The sequence below is a fragment of the Sceloporus undulatus genome, chromosome 7 (assembly GCF_019175285.1).
Source record: "Sceloporus undulatus isolate JIND9_A2432 ecotype Alabama chromosome 7, SceUnd_v1.1, whole genome shotgun sequence".
Classification (NCBI taxonomy): domain Eukaryota; kingdom Metazoa; phylum Chordata; class Lepidosauria; order Squamata; family Phrynosomatidae; genus Sceloporus; species Sceloporus undulatus.
In genome coordinates this window covers 36,116,585-36,131,086 of record NC_056528.1, presented here as the reverse complement: position 1 = coordinate 36,131,086, position 14,502 = coordinate 36,116,585, and the positions used below count along the sequence as shown (strand labels likewise).

General features: G+C 45.4%; 1 protein-coding gene across 2 annotated transcripts in view; it reads left to right on the top strand.

Moving 5' to 3' along the window:
- The window catches only part of CD99L2 (CD99 molecule like 2), a 41,013-nt gene that overhangs the window by 17,537 nt on the left and 8,974 nt on the right, over positions 1-14,502 (top strand). Inside the window, exons 6-8 of one of the 2 annotated variants that reach the window (XM_042479791.1) lie at positions 1,261-1,356; positions 3,175-3,210; positions 5,791-5,856. In XM_042479791.1, the coding sequence (XP_042335725.1) occupies positions 1,261-1,356; positions 3,175-3,210; positions 5,791-5,856 (198 nt within the window). The remainder of the gene's footprint in view (positions 1-1,260; positions 1,357-3,174; positions 3,211-5,790; positions 5,857-14,502) is intronic. The other variant, XM_042479792.1, reaches the window with a different exon arrangement.

The window sequence follows — 14,502 nt, the reverse complement described above, 5'->3', positions numbered from 1 at the left end:
GAATCAGTGTTTTTCCGTAAGTGTTGACTTGCTGTTCAACTGTGGACTCATTGGCTTTGTTTGAGCCAATAGATTTCAGGCCAGTGTTATGCTTTATAAGTAGTGGAGGATGGTGCCCCTGTGCAGGTATCTCCTCCTATTTACCTCTGGTAAGAGAGTGAAGATACCTTCTATCTATTTTTGAAATGAAGAAATGTAGGGCATCTGTTTATGAAGTGCTTCCAAGTGTACACCAGGACAAATCCACAAACGTTGTAGATCTGACACCCCACATCCGTCATCTCTGCATAATGTTTGATCAGCGTGGCGGAGACAATCCTGGAGCAAAGTTGTCACTAGCCACATCGAAAGAGGAACTGTCTGTCATGCTATCTTACTAGTGTGCCTTGAAGTAGAAGCATAGTGGTGCAGATAGGCCATAAGTGTGAGGGCATGCCTTTCAGTCCTTCCTACACTTTTGTTTACAACCATAGGTGTCTTATTCTTTCAGTTCTTAGAACCAGTGCTATGTTATCACTTCTGCTAGAAAGCTGTTGGAGATTTATGAACTGTTGTTGTTGTAAGTTGCTTGCAATTTATGGCGACCCTCCTATCACAGGTTTTCTTGGCAAGATTTGTTCAGAGGAGGTTTGCTATTGCCTTCCCTTGAAACTGAGAACATGTCACTTGTCCAAGGTCACCCAGTGGGTTTCATGGCCGAGTTGGGATTCTAACCCTGATCTCCAGTGTCATAGGAAACCACTATGCCACACTGGCTCCAACGCTCAAGACAATATGCTATGTAACATTGCTAAACTCCAAGATGGTCACATTGACACATTGTAGAGTTAGAATTCAATACTGTTGGGAGTAGCCCATTGAAATAAGTGAAGCTTGACCTAGTTGTGATCCAAGTCTCACTGATTTCAGCAGGACTGGTCTTAAAATATGGCAAAATTAGGGCTGAACATACTGTGTGTGCATTCACATGAGGTCATAGTTTATCAAGACAGATATTACCTTCTGCGTCCAATGGGAAAACCTTTGATTAATGTTTTCCTGACAGTGTGCACCATATTTCTGTACCAGAAGGATATGACTGAATGAGATTAATGTGGTTTGCAAAATACTACAGGAAAATATGAAGATGTCCATTTTAATCGTATCTAGCACCTCTTGAAAAGGGTTGAATCTTGTTTGAATGACAGAGCCTTCTGTTGAAATAATCTGCAGTGATTCAGAACAGTAGATCTCAAAGATAACCAACATTCTGTTTTATAGCAAAAGATCCAATGGACCTTGACTTATATGATGCCTTGGATGATCAAAATGATGGAAGAGGAGGTGGAACGCCAAATGTAAATCCTGGTGGCAGAGGTACCGATAAATCTTAGTTTGTTCTGAATGGGCATCTATGTGCCTTCTCTCCTTATGAGCCAATTCAGTGGAGCAGTTGTCAATGAATAGTTTAGAGAAGAGGTTTAACCAGGAGAGGAACTAGATGTCTTTTTGGTTTGGTCAAGCTGAGGATTCTTTGCTGACTCACTATCAGAAGTAGTCAGAATGGGAAAAGTGAAATCCAAAATTGGGGAAAAATGAATTGTGACTATTACAGTTACCTGTAAGTAATGGTTGTAATGGTTGCTTGGAGCTGGTAGATTTCATCAGCCTTTTCTCATCACTGCAGTGTGACCTTGGAAGTTAGACAATCTCTAGCAAGTACATTAGAAGGAATCTCACCATAGTTTGTGTGAATGTAGAGGGGATGAGGGTGTAACAAAGCCACATCTCAGAAGTAATGTAAGAAACGGGAAGAAAGTTACCTCACTGATGTAGCAAGCAACATCTTCTAGTTACTCTGTAAAAATTACTTTTAAATGACACTTTTAGAGGCAATTTGGCAGGACTTTTTCAAGTTGTATGTCATCCGTTCCACGCTAAGGGTGATGGGATAGCGAAAAGTAAGGAAATAACAATAAATGTAATGCAACAAATGTGGGAGAAAGCTACTTGTTAGAGTTAAGTTAGGGCCGAAACAGATGGCGCTTTTGCGGCGCCTTCTGGGCAGCTTGGGAGCACAGCATTTACACGCTGCATGCTCCCAAGCCACCTGGCTATTTACACAGGGTCAGCTATTTACACAGTTTACATGCTGCACACTGCCAGAGTGTCATGAAGCTGGCTTCCAGCATCAGCACAGCCTCAAAGCTGGCTTTTTGCTACCCGAAAAAAGAGCGGCTCTTTGCCTCTCCGTTTTTGGGCACCTTCAAGGCAGATTGGAGCTGCAGCATCCAATTGCTGTGGCTTCAAGCTGCACCCTCTGGCAGTCTGTTTCGGCTAATAGAAATATTCTGAATATGTGCCCATGGTCCCTCCTGGCTTTCATGCTGATAGAGCAGTGAATGCACTCTGGGTTCTGAAAGCAGTAAAACCCAGAGCAGATCCACCATCCTATCGACACAGAACCCACAAAAAATCTTGCTAACATGTAGATCAGATCTGTTGCACATTAAATTGATAGGATGCTATCAGTTTGTAGGGTTACTGCATGAACTGAAAGGAGACTTAGTAGCCTAGATAATTTACAGATGGAAACTGCAATAAAATGTTGCACTGTGGAAGTGCTATTTTTCAGTCTTCCAGTCAGTTAGCATTATGTGTACATCGAGTGTGCACGGTCTTCATTGAGCTGTTCGGGTCCCTCCTTCTCCTGAGGCCTCATTGTTCTAAATATGTTTGGTGTTTCTTCTTATTCCTGGCAGTTCTTGTAGTTCTCCCCTTCTTGTCCAAATGGCTGATTCCATTTTGGCTGCATGAGAAACAGTACTTGTGTTGCCTGAACACAGAAATAGAGGGGAATCATCATGTTGATACCTCCTACAGAGAAGTGTTTTCCTGATATATTTTAAACTTCCCCTTCATGACTCATTTTCCCTAAGGATGACTGCATTTCTTCCTTAAGAATTTGAATATGATCCATTTCTTAAGGATGACTGAAAAAGCATCAGTTCTTTACCCCTTTTTCTTTTAGTTCATGCTAGGAAAATAAAACAGGTGTTTTGGCAGAATATTAATGATATTGGAACTTGTACTCTTTTTTAAAAAAATGCTTGATTTGCTTTCGTGATATTGCAAAATCTAAATCAACAACTGCTATTTTCTGTGATCAGTTAATGAATAAGAATCCTGTTCCAGGCTCGAAAGGTAGAGGTGGAAGAGATGGAAAACCTGGTAAGGAGTCTTGTATTGGCTCCCAGCTGATATCTTTCTCCTCCACCCGCTCCCCTAACCTTTGTTTTCTGCCACCCTTTCCTTTTAAGCATTTAAAAAGTCACCCTGTCTCACAACACACTGGGTGTCTTTGTTTTAATAAAATGCTGGATGCCTCTACTAATTTATCCCTCCCTATTAATTAGCATTGTCCTTTTCCATCTTGGTACCCCCCCCCCCCGCTATTTCTATGGCATTTCCTGTTTTCTGTGACTTGATCATAGAATCACAGTGTAGCCAACTTGAGTCCCTGTACCAGGAGGAAGATGGGATGATGATGATGATGATGATGATGATAATAATAATAATAATAGTGGTGGTGGTGGTGGTGGTGGTCAGCTAGTCCAGCCCCTTGTTGTTCAAAGAATCTATAATTGCTGGACTCAGGTAAGCGCCATGGCACCAATTTCAGATCTTGAGTATTGGATGCTCAGTCTGGGACATGTCAACTTTGTGAGTATGTAATCCTCAGAGAATCTGTTAAAGCTGTCCTTCTGAGCTCAAAACTGGTTAATATCACATGGCTGAAAGGCTTCAAGCCAGGTTCCTGTTCTAGAGTTAAGTGGGGTGTGTGTGTGTGGATATGAGAGAGAGGAGATGGAGATGGATGGGTAGATAGATCTCTGCCTCAGGAGTACAGTGGTGCCTCGGGTTACGAAATTAATTCGTTCCGCGGCTAATTTCGTAACCCGAAAAACCTTCGTAACCCGAATTGCCATAGGCGCTAATGGGGAAAAAAGCCGCGGCTCTGCCGCGGCTCCATTTAAACAGCGCCGGAGTTTTTTCGTAACCCAAAAAAACTTTCGTAACCCGAAACAATAAATCCCTATGGGATTTTTTCGTATCCCGAAAAATTCGTAACCTGGGTATTTCGTATCCCGTGGTACCACTGTATTTTTGTTTGGTCTCCTTCATTCTAGTACCCACAATAGGCTTAAGGAACACTTAATGGCTCGGGGGAATGACCAGGAGAACCTCTTCCAGTCAAAGGACAGTAGTGACCACAGGAGGACCATGCTTGGTCCAACTGGCAGTGTCCTTAGAAGAGTTCTTCTCACTTTGTCCCTCTGCTAAAATCTGGAAGAGAGAGGGCTTGTGTCTTAAGAGTTCCCAGTGCTCCTTGACCTATGTTAGTTCTTTTCTCCTCTAGCTGCTCCTCTCCTCCCTTTTGTCACAGAATGCTACTATAGATTGCTTGTAGAATAGGTGAGTGGGGGAGAGAAGTAGGTCCCTGCTCCCTTTAGTTGTTGTGTAGAAGAAACATGATCCGTTTTTCCTGTTGAAATTCATATAGCTGTTAAGTGCAGGATCCCCGTCTCCTTTTGAGTCTTGCTGTCTTGGTTTCTTGCTTGCTCCTTTCCCTCTGCAGTATTACTTGGGGAGAATTAGGTGGTCCAGACATGACATTTCCACTGTGTCTTCCTTGCATGTGATCAAGTGTTTTTCTGCCATAATTGGCCATTGCCAAAGCATGGTGTGTGCATACCTTTCCCTTCTAAAACTATGAGAAGATGTCTCATGCAACATTATATTAAACCAGGATTTGCCGTTCAAATAGACACATTCCTGGGCATTACTTTTTTAAATAGAAAATCAGGTACCAGAGACAAAAATAATATGAAAAGAATAGGGAAAGTGAGAATTCCTATACCACAAAAATATAGGTTGAGTCTCCCTTATACAGAGTGCCTGGGACCAGAAAGTTTGGGGGCTTTTGGAATATTTGTATATATGTACATAATGAGCCATCTTGAAGACGGGACCCAAGTCTAAACACAAAATTCATGTTTCATATAGAGCTGCCCCTCCTTTTTCACAGGGGATCTGTTCTGGGACGCCTTGTGCAAATGGGGCTTTGCCTATATTCAAGTCCCATTGGCTAGAATAGAGGTGCAGGGATGCGCGCTGCAGCACATGCCCCATTCATTCTCCCTCCATTTGTCCCTCGCGCATAAGCTAGGGATGCAGATCTGAAGACCACGAGAATAGAGGGAGCACTGAATGCCTTATGCACAAACCTGAGGGTAATTTTATATCAATATTTTAAACAACTGCGCATGAAATAAAATCCGTGTATGCTGAAACATCAGAAAGCAAAGGCCTCACTAAACTACAAACCCCAAAATTTCACAGGAGGAGCCATAGCAGTTAGTGGAATAACAGTATAGTGGGATATGGACAAAAGTGGAAAAAATTTCAGGAGAAATGACATCACACAGTATGAGGGATTAAATTTCACAAACCATTCCAGATGGTGAGGGGGACCTGACACAGGGCTGTTTTCTTAAAGAGCTGGATTTTTGTAACTTTGGCTTTTGCCCATATACTAAATACTTACATGCTTTTCATATTCCATACCTAAACAGTACCAGTCCAGCTAAGAGACACTTCTCTTCTTCCATATGGCACTTGAAAACTGTTCTTTTGCTTACTGTTGGCAAATAAAAAATGAATGTTTTTTTTAGGGGGGGGGGTTTGGTTAAAAAAAGATATTATGGACCAATTCAAGCAATTCCTTTCACTTTCCTTTAAATGTTTCAGATATTTCAGACTCTGACTTGGCTGATATCCTTGATGATGGCGCCTACCAACCAGATAAAAAGAAAGGTAGGTTCTCTCTGGTTGCTTCCAGAATTTGTCATACCTCCATTTTAAATATAATGTAATGCTAAGCCAGGACTAGGAAACTGTGGCAGGTGCAGAGACCAGCAGACAGCATTTCTTGAAACCAGAAATCACTTTTGGGTGCAGTTTCTGTGTGTGTCAAGTCATTTGGGAGGCTGGAAGGCATTGAGACTTAAGAAGAGGCCTGATAGCAAAGGCATTCCCAAGCAGTAAGATACTGTTTTTTGCAACTCCCCTTCAATTTGCAGGGATGTTGAGAGCGTTTGGGGTGTCTTGAGTGAACTGGAGGGAGTAAAGAAACTGCTGTGTCTTTTACTTTTTAAGTTTACTTTTTGGATTAAAAAAAATATTTTCAAACTGTGGATGTTGGAACCCATGGATGTATCCTCTGCGGATGAGGAGGACCAGTTGTAATATTTTTTTACCAACCTCCTGCTTTTCCTAAAGTTTAAGGTTGTTTTTCTTTTAAAAAAAGAACAGAAATAGAAAAAAACCCAAATTAATCACTCACTGCAGTATTTTAGACTTTGCTTGCCTACATGCACCCTGGCTTTAGTTGGTTAAAATATGGAAAAATTATCAGCATTTGAGATGCTGAGGCCATTTTGGGTAGGTTGGATTACATTAGTAGGAAGCATTTGCACTTGAAGGGGGTGTGAATATGTTGGAACATGTGAACATGTTGATGTGTGTCAGACAGCTATATCTCTGAATGCAATGTGCATTATAGCAGTGTGGAAGAGAAGAGCGTACAATATGAACAAAATGGGATTGAGCATGTGAAGATGCCCATGTGTGTCATCTCTATTTCCCTCACAAGCCTCTCCTAATATCTCTTATTAGTCCCTTCTTTTCTGTACTGAACTTCAAATGTCCTCCCAGATGTCCTGTATCCACTTCAATGTAAAATCACATTGTGATTTTAATGCTGAGCTCCTCGTGGGCTTTGCAGTACCCTAAATGAAAACAGTGAACTCAGATGTGTGTTATTTGGGGAACAAATACATAACCTTGAACTATGACTCCACAGGAGAATAACCTAGTCCCATATTCATAAAACTGGGAAGTCAATTTCCCCAGGGCTTTGATCATGTCAAAGGGATCTTGCGTGGACTTTGTTCCTCCAAGTTACTTTCTAATGGCTGTAGTAACAGAAGAATGTTTCAGTTTGCATGAACAAGGATCCCTCTCGGGTAGGATCAACTTCATCTTTTCATAGCTTTTGCAGTTCATTTGGACCTTGTTTATTCCACTAGGTACAGAATGCAAAAACTGTCTATGAGGCAGCTGCTCTATGAATAATAATATAATAAAGTTTTTATTTATATCCCGCTCCTTCCTATGATCAGGGCGGCTTACAACAAGGTTAAAAACATCAATACATGAAGCATTAAAATACAAAAAATACATTAAAATACAAATACATCAGCCCTCCATTCAAACAATAAAAATAACAGGCAAAAAAGCCCCATAGCCCAACCTCTTGGCCACGGAAGAGGAGGGAGGCCCACAGGATTTTATTCAGGGAATGCCTGTTGGAACAGGAAGGTTTTCAGGTCCTTCCTGAATTGGGCCAGGGTGGTAGTCGAGCGGAGCTCAGTGGGCAGCATATTCCAAAGGGCTGGGGCAGCCGTGGAGAATGTCTTCCGTGTAATGGAGGATAATCTCGCCCCAGGCACCTTCAGTAATTGCTGCCCAGACGTTCTGAGGGTGCAAGGCGGAATGTACGGGGAGAGGCGGTCCTTTAGGTATCCTGGGCCCAAGCCATTTAGGGCTTTATAGGTAATTACCAACACCTTATACTGAGCCCGGAAGCGAATGGGCAGCCAATGGAGATCTTTAAGTACCGGTGTTATATGGCTGGTCCTGGAAACGCCAGTGACCAGCCGGGCTGCCATATTCTGCACCATTTGCAGCTTCCGAGTTTGGTATAAGGGTTGCCCCATGTAGAGTACATTGCAGAAATCCAGTCTCGAAGTTACCAGAGCATGTACAACAGTTTCAAGGTCCCTCTGGGCCAGGTATGGGCGCAGCTGGCGAATAAGCCGAAGCTGATGACAGGTGCTCCTGACCGTCGCATTCACCTGAGCAGTCAGGTGAAGCAACGAGTCAAGAAGCACCCCCAGACTGCGCACAGAGTCCTTCACAGGGAGCATGACCCCGTTCAGGACAGGTGGAACCACCGCCATTCCTGGACCAGGGGAACCTATCACTAGTACCTCCGTTTTCTCTGGATTCAATTTGAGTCGGTTTTCCCTCATCCAGCCCATTACTGACTCTAGACAGGCCACGAGAGGAGAGACCCCATCCCTGGTCACTGCATCAGTCGGAGACATAGAGAAGATAATTTGGGTGTCATCAGCGTACTGATAACCCCGCGCCCCATGTCTCCGGATGATCTCTCCCAGCGGTTTCATGTAAATGTTAAATAGCATGGGAGACAGAATGGCCCCTTGAGGGACCCCAGTTTTAAGGGGCCTCTCGTCGGAGCACACGTCTCCCAGCTGCACCATCTGGGACCTCCCGGAGAGGTAGGAGCAGAACCACTGGAGCGCAGTGCCCCCGATCCCCACCTCTGCCAGGCGTCCCAGAAGGATACCATGGTCTATGGTATCGAAAGCCGCTGAGATGTCCAAGAGCACCAACAGGGACACGCTTCCCCTGTCGATGCCCAGACGGAAATCATCGACCAAGGCGACCATGGCCGTCTCAACCCCGTAGCCCGCCCGGAAGCCAGTTTGAAATGGATCCAGATAATCCGTTTCATCCAAGACCGCCTGAAGCTGGATTGCAACCGCCCTCTCGATCACCTTTCCCAAAAATGGTAGCAGCGAAACAGGCCGATAATTATTATGAACCAGGGGGTCGAGGGAGGGCTTTTTTATAATAGGTTTTACTATGGCCAATTTCAATTGTGATGGAAATTGCCCATCCCTCAAAGATGTATTAACTATCCGGCGTAACAAGGTTGTTACCGCCGGTCCCCCCTGGGCCGCTAACCACGAGGGACAGGGATCGAGAGAGCAGGTTGTCTTCCGAACACTTCCGAGGATCTTGTCCACATCCTCGGTACTCACCGACTCAAACCGATCAGTTTAATAAAGTCCACGGAGGCTCTGGACACCTCTACCCTAGGTTCTGCTAAAATGTCGGCGTTCAGACCTTCGCTTATGCGAGAGGTTTTATCCGCAAAAAAGTCGTTAAATAAGTCACAGCAGGCCTTAGTAGGTTCAAGGATCTGGTTCAGGGCGGGAGGGAGCTGAGTTAGCTCCCTGACCACCCTGAACAACTCTGCCGGACGCGACTCTGCGGACGCAATAGGAGCACCATAGAACGAATTCTTTGCTGCTCGTATCGCCTCTCCGTAGTCCTTTAACAGTTGGGCTAGGAGAGCCTTGTCGTCTAAGCAAAGGTGTTTCCGCCAACGGTACTCTAGCCGTCGCAGTACCCGTTTCCTTGCCCGGAGATCTTCCGTATACCAAGGCTTACATTTGGAAGCAGGCCTGAGAGGGCGCTTGGGAGCGATACTGTGTATAGCCCTGGAGAGACCGGTATTCCAAGTACCAGTGAGGGCATCAACAGAGTCGCCGTCGCTTCCAACCATGTACCCCTCTAAAGCTTCTTGGAACCTTTTGGGTTCCATCAGCCTTCGAGGGTGGACCATCCTAATAGGTCCACCACCCCCGGGGGGGATCTGGGTAGAGGCCTTGATTTTCACCTCTACCAGGAAGTGATCCGTCCATGACAAGGGGGAAACATTAACTATTTCCGCCCACGGATTTTCCGCATCCGAACAGAAGACCAAATCGAGAGTATTACCAGCACAATGCGTAGGACCCTGTATCAGCTGAGACAGGCCCATGGCCGTCATGGTATCCATGAATTCCCGAGCCGCACCGGATGGAACATAGCTGGTCGTGAGGGAGATATTGAAGTCACCCAGGACAAGTAGCCTGGGCGTCTCCAATATCAGCTCAGCGACCAACTGTGTCAGCTCGTTAAGGGAGTCCGCTAATGCACGGGGTGGCCGATACACTAACAGAATCCCTAGACTGTCTCTAGCCTTTAGGGTCAGGTAAATACACTCGATGTAGGACGTCTGTCGGATGTGGTTCCTGGTGAGGGACACGGTGTTCCTATGTATCAAGGCCACACCCCCCCCGCCCGCCTAACCTGCGCTGGCCCTTCACCGAGAACCCGGCAGGCAGGGCCTGAGCCCACACAGCGTCCCCTTCAGGCCCTAGCCAGGTCTCGGTAATGCAAGCCAGATCACACTTTTGAACCTCCAGCATATCGTGGAGGATGAAGAGCTCTGATCCTACATGGTTAGGATCATGTAACATCTGTATTCTCAGGAGCATCTCTGTTAGCTGATGATTCTTGAGGGCTCTCAAGTTGTGTTTTCCCACACAGAGTTGGCTTTGCTCTCTCACATGGGCAGGGAAGCATAATTGGGCAGGGGATGGGACTCCCCTCCCCAGTTTTGCGCAGACTAGATGACACCAAAGGGCATAATGGGTTCCTAGCCACCTCAGCTGGAAGTCAGCCTAACTTAGATATTCCTGAGTTGGGAAGGATGCAGCGCGGATGCAGCATAAACTCTGAACTATGGAACTAGCTCAGTTGGGAAGTGGCTTTGCCCACAAGGTCCTTCCCAGTTGAGGCCATTGCTTATAAAACCCTGATTGAGCCATACAGGAACTAATTTTATTTATAGTGCCTTTTCTTCTTGGGAACGCAAAAGGAGATGTGATGTAGGAAGCAACATGGGGCTGGGAATCCCATTGTTACCTTTAGTCTCCTTCTGGAGATAGCAGCAGGATTCTGATTCTGACTGTCAAACAAAAGTGAATGGCAGAATATGGAACAGGTAAAGGAGGGGCTTTCTCTGTTCCTTCCATAGAGATGTTTCCTTGCTTTCTTATTATTTTTAAAATGAAGCCATCTAACTAGTAAGGGTACAACAGTACTCAAACAGTCATATCAAAATCCAGAGAAAGGTGGTGTAATATTGTAGTTATTGGCCAGAATCGTATTGGTGACATATACTGGTGTGATCACTGATTATGCTACTGTAAGTAGAATCACAGAGTTGGAAGAGACCCCAAGGGCCATCAAGTTCAATCCCATTCTACCATGGAGAAACTCAAACTCCATGATCCTTTGAGGGAGTGTGCTTGAACAGCTCTGAGTGTCAGGACGTTCTTCCTAATGTTGAGGTGGAATCTCTTTTCCTGTAAGTCCTTTTTGGGGCATTTCAAAAAGAAGTATCCATTATCACCTTGCACAATACCTTTGACCCAGCCATATAACAGCAGCTGGGTGTGTTTCAGGGACCACTCCAACACCTGGCCGCTGACTGGCCACAAGGTGTACCATCTGGTGAACAAAGGGCAGACTTTGCTGTTGTCTGCACTGGAGGGGAGATGCTAAATTCTGCTGCTTCTTCCTGGCCTGCATAGTGGTTGCTAGAAAAACACCCAGGACCACCCGTGCAGTCCATCAGTGGTGAGACGTATAGCTGCTTCTGGGAGCCACGTAGTTGCTGTTACGCAGCCCAGGAAGAAAAAGAAGCCTTGACCTTCATGCAAGAATGTGGCAAGTTGTTTTTATTCTAGTAGAGGCAGAACAGAAATTTGGCCTATGGCTGTTAGGGCACACTAATGGACTCTGCTTATATCCACCTTCCCCAGCTGGCATTCTGTCCCTTGCTGTTGGGGTTCTGTTATAGAGAAGAAACATAGGGGCAGTACAGACGGCCCAAAAAGAATGGCTCTGTGCCACCCCTGGATGTGCAGGGTTGGGGATGCGGCAACCAGACGCCACGCCATCAACCCACCGGGAAAAGAAGCCCCCAAAAGGAGCTTCCTTTGCCGGCGCTACAGGAGTGCCATAAGGGTTTCGGCACACCCTCATGATGCTCCCTGTGCATGGTGTCATTTGTGCGCTGTGCATGAGTGATGTCATGCCACGCTCCGTGTAAATGGCGGCATGCCAATATGGCGCCTGTGGCGCATGGTAGGGCTTGCAAGCGTGCGGATGCTCCACTCTACCAAGCTACTTTTGGCCCCAGGCCGGCACAAAGCACCAGTCTGTACTGGGTCACAGACTGCATAAGCCTCAAGCATGTAAGGATGAGAATTACAGAGCCACACAAGAGGCCACTATTTCTGCCAGAGTCATTGTTCTGCATGTGCTTCTTGCTTGGAAGCAGGCAACTTGGGCAAAAAAGCATCCTGCATCCTCTGAGAGCAGGTCAGATCTACAGAGCCCGTTTATTGGGAATAAGAAGATTACCCTTCCCCTCCATCCAGGGCATTGAACCAACTATTCCAGAAAAGCTTGGTGGGAAAGGGGTGTGCTCAAAGGATGGAATCATTCAGAGACACAGCAGGTGCCCTCTGTAGATGGGCACTTGGGGCTCACAGGCATTTTTAATTCGATTTAATTCCACAGTTTGTTACTTACCACCCCAAATAAAGCCCTTGCAACAGCTGCTATCCCTTAAGGACGAACTGGAGCTTGGGTGGTGCTTATCACTCCTTGGGATCATCCAAGAGATGCTCTTCCATAGCCGATCCTCTGCCTGCCACAAAGGAGCCTTTGCTTCTGTCCATGCCAGCGTTTTTCTTGAAGTCAAGTGGAGGGGTGGGGGGAAGAGAGGGAGGAAAAACTGCTGCTTATGCTGCAGAGTGCAGAAATTTGCAGACAAAGCCTCCGTCTCTGCAAACCGCACCCACATCTTGACTGCGCACAGCGCTAAATTTATAATCAATCTCATTTATTGCTCAATGCAGTGCTACCGAGGTAGCAGCTGGTTAATTAATAAGAGGGCTAGCAGTGTGTATGGTGAGAGGGTGGGAGCACACGAGAGGCTGCCGTTGCAGAGCATCAAGCCTGCATACAACTTCTTTCATCAACATATTAGAAGATAATTAAAATTGCCCCAGGATTTCTACATCCCTCTTCTCTTTGGAATTGGTTTTGGTGAGGAGACGGAGAGAGAGGGAAAAAAGTGTGATGTGTTATTTGGTAGACACACTCCCCATTTTGCCCAATGTGTCCTTGCTTTCAACTCCAAGGTGTAGATCAACTGTCTCTTGACAGCATGATTTCCACAGAGGCATGCCTGAAGTCAGGGCTGAAATTCCTTCTGCACTTCACAGCGAAGATCTTTGAGCAACATCTGGCAGAAGCTTGACGTTTGGTTTCTAGGCCTTTCTCCTATAGCACTTTTCACCTTTTTCTGTGGAAATCATTCCAAAAACAATCCCAGAGAGGAAAATAGTTCCAGAGGGCTCCATTGGCACTAGATGTAAAGAGATCGCAGCCAAAGAACTCTGTCTGTAGTGCTTGTCGCCTGGAAAACGTAATGCCTTTTTATTTGGCAGCTGGGTGCCATTTTCAGCTACGGCTGAAGCTCGAAGAGTTGCTAGCAGTGTTAACCAGAAGTCCTTGGCTGGATGAACCAGTGGTTCAAACAGTACAGTACATGCTTAAAAATAAACAAGAGGCTAAAATTGAAATTGAGGTCCCCTCTCCCCTAAAGCTGGATGCCAGATAAATTGTTCAAATTTGGTCAATTTGTATGATAGTTTATTTTAAATAATTTATTCTGCAGTTCTGTTAGGCAGGGGAAGGGGCTTTAGAATTGCACTTCCATCCCCCAATAGCTAGAAATGTTATCTGAGTTGTTGAAGTTTAGACATGGCCCATATGCATTCAACATTTGTATCCAGGACAGTCAAAAACTTAAGAGCTAAATTCTGCATGTTTCAGTTTGCATATTTTTCTGTGGTCCCATAGAATCACAGTATACAGAGTCTGGTGAATAAAAGGTAACTTTGGGGCTATAGGCCGGTCTGGAGCTGCTTTTTGTGGCTCCTTTTTGCGCCCTCCAGAAGCCAGATTGGGGCCGCAGTCCCCCTTCACGGCTGTATGCACAGCCCCTTAGTGAGCTCAAATGAGGCATGCAGGATTTTTTTTAATGCAATCCATCATCCTGGACCATATTCATAGGATGAAAGATAACAGATTTACTCCTGAGCAGCCACCTTTAGATAAAGAGTACCAGTTAAGAGTGTTGGACTGATACTCAGGAGATCCAAGCTCAAACCTCTGTGAAGTTGTGTGACTCCCTGGATGACTGTGTGCCTTCACTTTCTCCCAGCCTGACGTACTTTGTGAAAATAGCGGGGGATAAGAGATCCATGCACACCAAGCTGAGCTAATTGAAGAAAAAGTGGCATCAACATTTGTTGTGTTGCCTTCAAGGTGTTTCTGACTTATGGCGAGCCTATCATGCAATTTCCTTGGCAAGTTTTGTTCAGAGGTTTGCCATTGCCTTCCCCTAAGGCTGTGAGTGTGTGACTTTCTCATGGTCACCTAGTAGGTTTCATGACTGAACTGGGAATTGAATCCCGGTCTCCCAACAGCCAAAACAATGATGCCACACTAGGGATCAATTTAGTAGACAGTTATGAATTTCTTTGCACTAGAAACCCACTAGCTGGGCATAAGGCCATTCTGTTAAATCTTGACCAAAGTCCTATTGATAAGGTAGAGAGCCATTGAAACAATCGAGTTTACTTATGGGTCGACTCAACAGTTAGTTAGGATTGCAGGCTT